Below are 11,028 nucleotides of genomic sequence, written 5' to 3'. Positions count from 1 at the left end.
TGATAGGTTACTTGTCATTTGTTTTTATAGATATTATTTATGTGAACTTATTATGTTTGTGGGTTCCATAATGCTCGTGAAATAAGGGAAGTTCTTGCGATTTTTTTCCGTGATTTAATGAAGGACAAGTTACGTGCGGTAGGAGTTAGCGGCCGAGATCTTGCCGACGATGATGACGAATACACGCTCGAATAGCTCAAAATAGGTCCCTGCAAAAATAAAAGTCCGAGAAAAAAAAAGGGGGGCCTGTCGCCCCCCCAACGGGCGACAGGGCCCTGTCGCCCGAGGGGTGGGCGACAGGCCCCTGTCGCCCGTTGGGGGGGCGACAGGTCCCCTTTTTTTTTCTCCAGGGACTTCGTTGCAAATTTGAAAAAAAAAATTACACATTGGGCCTGTCGCCCTATGGGAGGGCGACCGGGATATATTTTTAAAATATTTGAAAACAGACATATATTTTTGAAATTTTAATTTTTAAAAAATATAAAAATGAAAAAAGTTCGCGAATCTCAAACCCATTAATCAAACTGAGCCCACCAGCTGCTGCGCCGGGTTGCCTTCGAGTCCAAACCACTCCCGCCGTCTTCTGATATACTGAGAAACTTCCCTACAGAGCTCTACTAAACTTACCTGTTTCTTTCGTGGCCCTCTCAATTTTAAGTTTCTATACATCTTAACTTTGTTTCTTCCCTTATCTCGCTCTTCTGTCAGTTTTAAGTGTTAATGGTGTTAGCAGTTTAGCATGAACATGAGAAGACCATTTTATCTCTATTTATATTTCTATAACCAAATTGATATTGGTACATGTTTTTGAACTTTTTGAAAAGAGAAGAAATGTTGTAGTGGATTATTTTCGCATTTTTAAATATATCAATTTGGTTACAAACAATCTTTTGACGTACACCATCCGTTCCAAATTATAGATCGTTTTGGCAAATCTAGATACATAGATTTTGCTATGCATCTAGACGTAGTGTTTATCTAGATACATAGCAAAATCTATATATCTTGATTTGTCAAAACGACCTACAATTTGGAACGGAGGGAGTAGCTGTTAACACTGTTAACGCTCAAAACTGATGGAAGGACTAGATAAGGAAATAAACGAAGTTAAGGTATCACATAGGGAATTTTTGGAAAAAGAGAACCAGGTAAGTTCACACGAAAAAAAGGAAGAGGTAAAGTTCTGTACTGTAGAATTTCCTCTCTTTTTTAGGGGGGTACTGTAGAATTTTCTCTCTCATTTAATCTTCTCGCTACGAATTTGGGCTGTCGCCGCCCAGCCCACCTCGCACCCGTCCGCGACTCGGCCTAGTCGGCCTGCCCCGTCCCCCGCCGGCGGCCGCGCTCCTTCACCTCCCCCCACATCTCCCCGTTGTCCGAACCAGGCCCGCCGCCCTTGCCACCGCACCGCCAGGCGCCAGGTCCCGGCGGCCGCGCTCCTTCACCTCCACGGCTCCACCCACATCTCACCGTTCTCCGAACCAGGCCCGCCGCCCTTGCCACCGCACCGCCAGGCGCCAGGTCCCGGCGGCCGGCACGACCGTCTCAACCCGCGCACGATACTCGAAGGTGAGTCTCTGCGTCCGCTTCGGTATCGATTTTCAGGGTTACGTCTAGCTCGTCCTCTTAGGTTTTAAGGCTTACCCGTAAGCCTGTTGTTGTCTCCGCCCGCTTTGCCCCCTGTGCTCCATTGGTAAGCTGATGCTCTTGTCGGCTCGAGTCTGAGGTCCTAATGTTGTCGTCCTGCCCAAGGACTAGCGGCTACTATGTTCGGCAACTTCTGCGGGCAGTCGTCTAGGAGGGAAGCATGGAAATATCACCTTGTGTTGGTGTTGAATTCTGCAACTAGATGATGGATATCGCTGCAGTAGTGGAGAATTCGGTGTTGGATCGAATCATGATGGCCTAAGCTGTTTTTTAGTTCTGTTTGGGCTCTTAGGATGTTGATCTGAATATCTGATGGTGCATAATATGTTTGTTTAGTCTAGATTTCCCAATTGTTATTCCACGAACAGTGATCTGTTTTAATCGAAATTCAAACAATTTGTTGCCAACCTTGGTACTTTTGTGTTTCAGAGATGCAGGATAGAATGAGGCGACAGGGACAATACGGTGAATCAGACATCAATTCCATGGTTGCTGCCCAGTTGCATCACTACCAAGCACAGCAAAGGGTGCAGCAACACCCTGAGAACAGCTATACTGGAAGAGATCCTGCGCAAGCTCCTGGGGAGCACCAGTACACTCCCCCGAAGGTGAGGCAGAGTCAATGGGATCGAGGTGGACCAGACATGCCAAGCCAGGTTCCATCATATGCATATAAGGAAGGCAAGTACTGCACCTTATTAGTTTGATACTTCTTTTTCTATCAAGTAGTCCTGCTTCATTGCTTGCAAAATATAACTAGTTGCACTGGCACAGCCTATATATTGCAATGGAGGGTTCAAGGGGTGGTTGCATAGTGGGTAATTCTATTTGGGAATGTTCAAGCAGATGTAAGCAATTGCTTACCAGTTACAGTTCTGTGATATTATACTGACCTGTAGTGATGCAGGTCAAAGTGCTGCGGGTTCACAGTCCTTTTACGATGGACAGAGATCTGATCCAAAGGTTGGTCTAGAAAAGCAGCCCAGCAAGGAAACAAGGGACCAGGCTCGTACAGATAGGACTGAAACAAGATACGATGATTATAATCTTCCTCGGACATTTGAAGGTCTAGAGCAAAGTTTTCATGAGGACATCATGATGCTATCCAAGGAACTACAGGATGCTGAGGATGCTGAAAATTCTAGACACATGGAGGTATGTCAAAATGTACAGTATTTTTTCTCCTTTGGTATGCGACGACTGGAGTAATGCATGATTCTGCCCTATGCCCCCTACCTAGGAATAGTTGCATTGCAGTATACAGATTTAATTGTTTGATTAGTTTTTCATTGAATTGTGAATTGTCCTGAATTTTATTTTAGCCTTGGCTTGATCAACTTGCTTGAATGCTTTGTTCTTTACTCCTGTTTTTTATATTCCTTCTGACCATTGAAATGAGGTCCTTGTCCATTTCTCGAGACCAAAGTAATATCATTATCTAATTCAATTTTGATACAATTAGCCTTTCGAGGAAAACAAATGCATATGTGGATGCTGGTCAACTGCTACTTTTACACTGTTAGTTTTTCATTTTGTATCTTATAACTTGGTCAGTTTTATGCAATATGCATATTTTCAACTTGCATGCAAATATATCAGCTTATACATGCTATAATTATATGGTCATCTAGCATGACCAAACTGCTTGCAATGAACTAAGCAGATTTACCATTCAGGTTTTCGTCCGTATGACATATATAATAACATTCCATTCAGATAAGTATGATAATACATCCTCACCTAGAAAGCCAGCATGGTTCACTTACTAAATTGGAATTGTAATCTTGCCCCTTCATACGGTTGTCCATATATTCATTGCCTTACCCTATTATTGTGATTCAAGGGATCTTCATGCTTGGATTTGTTTCTATAATAATGGACGAATCAGCTAACTGAAGGTGTCATGCGCGTGAACTCAAATTCCATGTTTTTCTTAAAAACAATGTATGCCTGATAATCATATGCATTTCTAATATTCAACAAGTGAACTGTGGAAAATGGAAATCGCCACAGGGATTCAGTATAATGTTGTGACCCTTACAGCACTCTGGAATCTGGAGCTGCTATATTTAATTGAATTATCTGCTATTGCTGTTGCATTCTGTTTATTGATAGTTATATGTGTTATTTGAAACCAAGACAACCATTGTTTCGTGCTTCCTATGCCTCTTTGCAGAGATTGAAGGAGATAAATACACGGTACCAGGAGAAACTATTAGCACTTCGGGCTCGGCAAGCAAACTATAGAGATGAATTCCTGCGTAAGGAATCTTTGGCACGCCAGCAGCAATACCAGCAGGCCAGCATGAGCCATTATGCCAATAACTCTGTGGCTGGGGAGCAGCATGGTTATCACCCAACAGCTTTGCCTGGCGAGCAGCATGGTTATCATCCAGCACCAGCAGCAGCCACACCTGCCGCTGCAGCTGGAGGTGCTTATGGAGAAGCTCATCGGGGTTATGCTTCTGGCCATGGCCAGTATGAATCCTTCACTGATAGACCAGATTACCCAGATTTCCATGGTGGCGGCAGAGGTCGGGGTCGTGGTTTTGAACACCGTAGCCAATACCCTGGTGGCCGTGCTTATAGTTCTGGTGGCCGAAGATTTTAGATGTTTATTAGTTGCATAGTCCGTCATGTTGAGCTGATCACGGCTTATCTCAATTTGCTGTGATGTACTCGATGCTTTAGAAGCTTTTGTTGCGATCTCCTGGAAACCTAAACGCCTGTAGAACCTGTTCTACAATCCGTGTCACTGATATGTTAGTATTGAGCTACTTTTACAGTTTTGCCAGTGTTCCTTCTGGTTGTAATTTGTGGACGAACCAGAGAATACGGATGTCTTTTTTCCTCTGCTATCCATTCATGTTATGTGTTCTCTGAAGCAATAAAAGTACATGTTTATTGAAATCGAAATAATAAAACCAGCCTTGCTTATGTTGTTTCAGTTTTTAGAAGCACAGTATTGGTAGATATTGTTTGTTTGGCGGGCAATTTGCAGTGACGATTCTACAGCAAAGCAGTTCAAGAATCTGAAGAAAATGCAGCTGGACCCAACAAAAAGAACTATTTTTGAACTTGATACAACACAAGTGGACGGCTAAAATATACATATGTAGAGAAAAAGTTGCACCAACGAAGCAGCTAGCTATACACAAAGCAAGATATATTAATATTATACACTCTTCAGAAGCAAGTTGCCCCTGAAATCCCTCATCCGTTCACCGTTTTACTCCATTGGAGTACTACAAGACGACGATCCTTCAGAGAGGCAAGACCAACCGTAACTAGCCATTCTCCTACTTGCCAGATCTCACTGCACTCTTGGTGTCTTGAAGGCCTTCCAACACGGTCACAACCTGATCCATGCCAGGCCTGCATCGTGCGTCCATCGACAAGCATTGCAGTGCTAGGGCTGCGGTCTTCTGCGCCGCGGGAAGGGAATACTGGGAACCCAACCGCGAGTCCAAGACATGGATCACCCTCCTCTTGTTGGTGATGTAAGGCCTAGCCCACTCCACCAGGTTGTGCTGGCCAGGTGGGCGGTTCTTGTCCAGAGCACGCTGCCCAGACAACAACTCCAGAAGAACAACACCGTAGCTGTACACATCGCTCTTCGCGGTCAAATGGCCTGTGCATCATGAGGGTAAACAATAGACGTTGCCATCAATTATGCATATGCAAGCCATGTTGACTTAAACCATTAGATCATGTGCGCAAATTTGTAGGTTAAAGAACAATTTCAACTTGGAAGCAGTCGAGTAATCAGAATTTGTGTGTTGACTTGACTTGTACCATAAATTCTGATTTCATGGTAGTTCATGCATGAAACCAACTGGAGAATGTAGATGCATTTTTTTTGGGACTAATCAAAGGCATTGCACAGCTTAAAGTGCCTTTCAAGTAGCATAACGTGATGCTTCAATGTTTCCCCCCTTTACAGGATGCCATACATCATACACTTAATTCCTTGAGTTTTTAAATCGTAAGCAGCACATGCACAAGACAAGAAATGCCAATCAAGGGACTGTACAGCAACATGCTGTGCTCTTTGCTGACACAAATTATTTTATGTTCCCCAGTTGCAATTGATAAATGAGTTGCTTTAAACAAAAGGCGAGTCTAAGCAGAATGCAGGATCATGCCATATAAAATTGAATAAATGAATCTAACAGAAATTGCATGCACACAATCAGTATCCTTGTCTTGCAAAATATTTCTTTCCTCAACTACAGAGAAATGGAGAAATAATGAAAAAGAGAATGAGGATTGATGAAAATAAAAAAATTAACTAAAAAGGAATGAGTTACAATGAAACACCACAGCTTCATTTACCCACTTTCTCAGCATAGTAATTATAAAGTGTCAAAACAACAGCGAACCAATATGATGTATTACTGGCTGGCAAATCATGCTGCAAAGATTACCTGTTGCAAGATATTCAGGGGCAGCATATCCTTGTGTCCCCATGACCCTAGTAGAGACATGACTTTTATCACCACTTGGACCATCTTTTGCCAAACCGAAATCAGACAATTTTGCATTGTACTCCTGTAAAAAAGTCAAATAGATAATTAAATATCTTTAGATCAAAATTCAATTGACTAGCACATATTTTATAGTGAACGATTTGCATACAGACCGAGTCGAGAAGAATATTGGAGGTCTTGAAATCACGGTAGATAACTTTGGCCTGGTCGCCGTGCAGGAAAGCAAGGCCTCTGGCCGCCTCAAGTGCAACTTTCATCCGTAAGTTCCATGGGAGCGGTTGGTAGTTCGACCCTCCTGTAATATCATAGCATTCAGTCCTTCTCATAAGCAAGAATCCAAGAATGAAGGACTTCACAAAAGAAAACTTGAGAGCTTACTCCTGAAAAGATGATGCTCTAAGCTCCCTCTTGGCATGTACTCATACACAAGAAGCCGTTGTTCATCCTCCAAGCAGTACCCAATAAGTTTCACAAGATTAGGGTGGGACAACTGCCCTAGGTAATTTACCTCAGCCTACAAAGTTATTGCAGACACAAATTAAAACCACCTTATAGTCAAACAAATGCAATAGGAGTGGGGGGGCACCAACCAGCCATTCTCTGTGCCCTTGGAAGCTGTCGAGCTTAAGCTTCTTCACTGCGACAATCATCCCAGTGCCTGGTTTCACAGGTGCAAGCGTGCGCTCATCCATCCATCCCTTGAACACCGAGCCAAAGCCTCCCTCCCCGAGAAGGCTGTCCGGTCTGAAGTTCCTTGTGGAGCCTTTCAGCTCACTGAAGGTGAACTTTCGGACATTTGATGATTCCAGAATTTCTGTCTCCGTACGAGGAGTAGGTGGCACCGACGATGAAGAGCCGGATGTCTTGGTACCAAAGGTGCTGGTGTCGGTTGCATTCTTGCTGCTGTTCTTAGAACCGGTCCCTGAATTACAAGCATCTACTATATTAGTAAGAGAAAAAGTCTGTCCCTTGCGATGATATGCTTCCAGAATTGAAGTGCTGCCACTTCTTGCCTAATAAATCTCACATTGTTGTAAAGAAAAAGTTGCGATCGTCTTGAAAACATCCTAATTTCTCACCTAATATTGTATATTTTCGCTTACCAATTCTGACAAAATAAGCCCGAAATGGACTATTAAATTGTTCTATTCTCGGGAGGGCAAGAAAACATAGCAGTTTATTCGAATCCAGGTCGACTATTCTTTCTTCTTTCCAAGTGCAGCAAAAGGGATCAGTAAACGCTCATCCCCCCAGTAGAAAACAAACCGGAAATCTCTGCTAGAAACAGAGTAAACATGGAGGATTCAAACACGCTCACACCGAGTAGCCAAGAAACGAGCTTTCAGTACCTGACGAATTGGGGGCACTGAAGGAAGGGTTGATCTCGGCGTTCCCCTCCACGCCGGCGCAGTTCCCCATCAGGAACAAAGATGACCAACTAAAACCCCCACGCGAGGCGGCCGCGCGTGGCGCTCCCTGCTGGATTCCTCCTAGCTCCTCGGCCGGCCGCAGGGAGGGAGCTAGAAGCGGTAGGACGCCTGGGTTTATTTGGCTTGTGGTGTCATCCTTTCGCTGCTCCGCTGGGTTGGAAGGAGATGTAGAATCATGGCTGCTGCTGGCTGGGCTGCCTGCCTGCCTGCGAGCGAGGGTGGTGGTGGGGTGAGCCGTGGGGTCGGTCTAGCTGACTAGCTCTTTTTTTTTTTTTGAGACAAGCTGACTAGCTCATTAATGGAGGAGCAAGGCGCCTTTCCGTCTCCCTCTTCTCTTTTCTACCCCTTGTTTTTTTGCTTCCATGCGCTTCACGCCTTCGCTTCTTCTTCCGATTTTGCAAGTTCCGTCTTGAGTAGTGCAAAAAGATTTGGTTGTGTTTTTGTCCAAAATTGTACAGTGTCACCAAAAGGTGTTCGTTCAGATCTTTTTATGGTTTACTTACGATTATGTCAAACTATGCCACTGTTTTCACGGGTTTTGTTTATGGGCCCCGCTATGTTATTAATTGCATCTGTTGACTAAAGATATTTGCTATATGCAACTTTGTAGTAATTTTTGGCTTAACAAAATAATTTCAATGAGCTTAGTTGCGAAAAAAATATGACAGAATTGAGTATTGTTTTAGATTTCTCCCTTTGTGAAAACAACATTAATTACTCCAACGATAAAGTTCAAAACATTGTATTCTGATGGCCCATTTGGAATATAGCAGTTCCCACGAGACATGAACTTCTTTGTTGTCCAGTTTTATCTGTCCCAACCGATCAACCGCCATGGTAACTGTTGAAAATAGTCCCATCTTACTTGTGGATAATGGAGCAACACAAATTATCAGCATGTTCGATCGATAGCAAAGGGCAAGGCTGGGTTGGTTTCTGGCTGGGCTGATCAGCCTAGTCGTCTAGCAGCCCAGTTCAGCCAAACAGCTCGCGAATAAGCCCCTTGGGAATGGGCTGCTGGCTGCCTCCGCCAGCTGGGATACTGGCACCAGCCAGCCACAGATGTCCACCTCGAACGGTGCCTATCAGCTATTCAAAAAGGGCGTATAAGTGTAAGGGAGTGCTTACCCATTGGACTGGTCTTTTACAGGAAATGACCCAAATATCATTTTTGTTGTTCTTTATATTGAGGCGGCTTGTGCGAAGCAGCCCAAAAGACCTAGGAGCCGGTGCAGAATGTTGTCCACTGTGTGCATCACAAGATGAAGAAATAATTAGTGCATTGTTATTGCTTTGTATCACAAAATGCTTGGTGACTTTATGCGGCCTTTATCATAGCAATGCACCGGGTCATGTTTGGTAACGCAAATATCCCAATGTGTTTCAGCTCATTTCCCACGATATCGTTTTTCGGGTGGTGGTGACCGGGGAGTGAGACAACGGTGAAACAAAACTTTTAGGTTTTTCCTAATATGATCTCTATCTATATTTCTCATCATCGGCTTCCAGCACAGTTTCTTCAGCTCAACTTCGTCGGCATAGTATCCTTTTTTTAGCATCCGAATTACTAAACGAGCACGACATGCAACACTCAGCAGCACTGCCGCCACATGAATACGCCAGCTCTTTCGGATTTAAGTAGTGAGTCCAGTTTATACGTGCTTTTTATTTGGTGTCTGGTGACTGACAACATCCAACAAGACGCAATCATTTATCCAGCGAATACCACAGTGCCGCTGCAGTGCTCCCGCCACTGATTTGTGCGAAACAGGCAACGCGATGGGGACGCGTTGGTGGGCCCGGCCCCCCACGGCCGGTAGCCCGGGACTGCACCCGTTTGACTAGCGAGCCTCGGCAAGGTTGGAAGTGGCGGGTGGTTGGCGGGCGTCCCGCTGGCTTGAAACTTTGGAGGCGCTTGCCGAGTCGCCGATCACGAATTCACGATGCCGTGCCCGTGCCACACTGCCACGCCGCCCCCCGCGGAATCACATCGGCAACCTCTCCGTCTCCGAGTCGCGCTCGTCTTTTGGTTGTTGCCATTGCCACCCTCGGCTCCGGCGGCGGCGATGCGTCCTCGACGAGCCGTCGCAGGACGCAGGCGGCCGCGCGCCGCCGAAGGGGAAACGAGCGGGAGTCAAGAGAGACCGTGGCGCGCCGCGCCGCGCGCGCGGTCGAGGGCGAACGGCGATGCAGGTTAATGGCCGTGGTGGGCAGTGTGAGAAGTTGCGCGTCGCCTCTACCTCCGGGCCGGGGGCGTCGTCAGGAATCCGGTTGGGAGCTCGGGACGTCCCTGTCGAGGGAGCGAGCGAGGAAGTCGTCCGTCCGTCCGGTGCGGTTGTGGCTGGCGAGCTGCCTTGCACGCCGCAGGAACCAACGACTGCTGCCGCCTGAATTTTTTTTGCGATTCCATATGGGAAAATTCAGAAACGTGTTCGTATGAGTGCACACGCGTGTACTGCGTACCAGCCGGGGGCTGGTGATGAACAGGTGTTTAGTTAGCTCAAGAAGCTTCCAAGGGTGGCAATACTGTTTGCGCAAAACTCTCGTTTTAAAATAGGATGGGGGGATTATTGTCTCCACCCTGACCCTAAAAGAAACTGTTTGCACAACGAGGAGGACAGACAGAAGGATCGGAAACGTTTAGTTTTTACTGCAGCTATAGTATTACAGAATCTTTGCCTCCGTCTACTACCACATGTGGCGTACTATACCAGGTAGGTCGATTCAGTTGGCGACAGCTGCTATGTCCCGTACCAGTAGCGCCGTTGTTCCTGGCCCGCGTGTACACGTACGTCCTCGCAGGGGCCCTGTCATCGTGCGGAATTTTTGGACGACTCCACCGTGCGCACAAGACCCGGTCTGCGATGGGTGGAGGCAGGGACAAACCATCGTTAGCCTCGGAACGACGCTAAGACGCATGATTAGTGATAGCGTGCTTGGTTAGTATAAAAATGCGGGCATTTCCACTCGCAGAAAAATATAGGCATGCCAAAGTGAAGGCATACCTTGGCAAATTTAGAATGACACTTAGGTATTTTTTAACCATAAAAGGTTAAAAAATACCTAAGTGTTAGAGGATGAAGACGAGTAGAGGATGAAGAACAACTTGCAATGCGGAGACGAGTAGAGGATGAAGAGCAGCTTGCAGCGCGGAGGAGGAGCCGGCCATGGCCGCCGCACATGAAGCGTAGCATCAGACGTTCGGATCAGAAGGCGATAGCAGTTAATTCGGGGGCGGCCCACATCGCCCTGAGCCGGGGCGCCGGGGGAACGACCTCCGGCCCCGCAGCCGTGTCTGAATTCTGATCAGGATGCGCGCAGATGCATGCATGATGCATTGATGGTTGATGCCGAATGCATCCTGGGCCAGGCAACCGCCCGGGTCAAGGAGTCCGCCGGCCGAGGACTCGCTCGCTGATCGGAGTTGCTTTCATGGAGGAGAGCCGGAGAGGACAGACGCC

General features: G+C 46.2%; 2 protein-coding genes across 3 annotated transcripts; one reads left to right on the top strand and one right to left on the bottom strand.

Annotated features, from left to right (window-relative positions):
* Window positions 1-1,277: 1,277 nt before the first annotated feature.
* Window positions 1,278-4,584, top strand: LOC120652840. 2 transcript variants are annotated; one of them, XM_039930774.1, is made up of 5 exons: window positions 1,281-1,421; window positions 1,522-1,569; window positions 2,077-2,328; window positions 2,555-2,802; window positions 3,824-4,584. In XM_039930774.1, exons 3-5 carry the CDS (start codon window positions 2,079-2,081, stop codon window positions 4,256-4,258), a joined length of 933 nt encoding a protein of 310 aa, XP_039786708.1. In that variant the 5' UTR covers window positions 1,281-1,421; window positions 1,522-1,569; window positions 2,077-2,078; the 3' UTR covers window positions 4,259-4,584. The 2 variants fall into 2 exon arrangements, with proteins under 2 accessions (XP_039786707.1, XP_039786708.1); XM_039930773.1 differs by having other exon boundaries at window positions 1,278-1,569.
* Window positions 4,585-4,695: 111 nt separating this feature from the next.
* On the bottom strand, window positions 4,696-7,870 carry LOC120652838 (receptor-like cytoplasmic kinase 176). Its single transcript, XM_039930772.1, has 6 exons — window positions 7,487-7,870; window positions 6,728-7,059; window positions 6,516-6,651; window positions 6,290-6,432; window positions 6,075-6,198; window positions 4,696-5,278 (listed from the first exon to the last, which is right to left on the bottom strand). The coding sequence occupies exons 1-6, from the start codon at window positions 7,554-7,556 to the stop codon at window positions 4,947-4,949; spliced, it is 1,137 nt and encodes a 378-aa protein (XP_039786706.1). The 5' UTR covers window positions 7,557-7,870; the 3' UTR covers window positions 4,696-4,946.
* Between the last annotated feature and the right edge of the window lie 3,158 nt (window positions 7,871-11,028).

The sequence above is a fragment of the Panicum virgatum genome, chromosome 9K (assembly GCF_016808335.1).
Source record: "Panicum virgatum strain AP13 chromosome 9K, P.virgatum_v5, whole genome shotgun sequence".
NCBI lineage: Eukaryota > Viridiplantae > Streptophyta > Magnoliopsida > Poales > Poaceae > Panicum > Panicum virgatum.
Note: the sequence above shows the minus strand (reverse complement) of the source record. Positions and strands in the feature narration are given on the sequence as shown.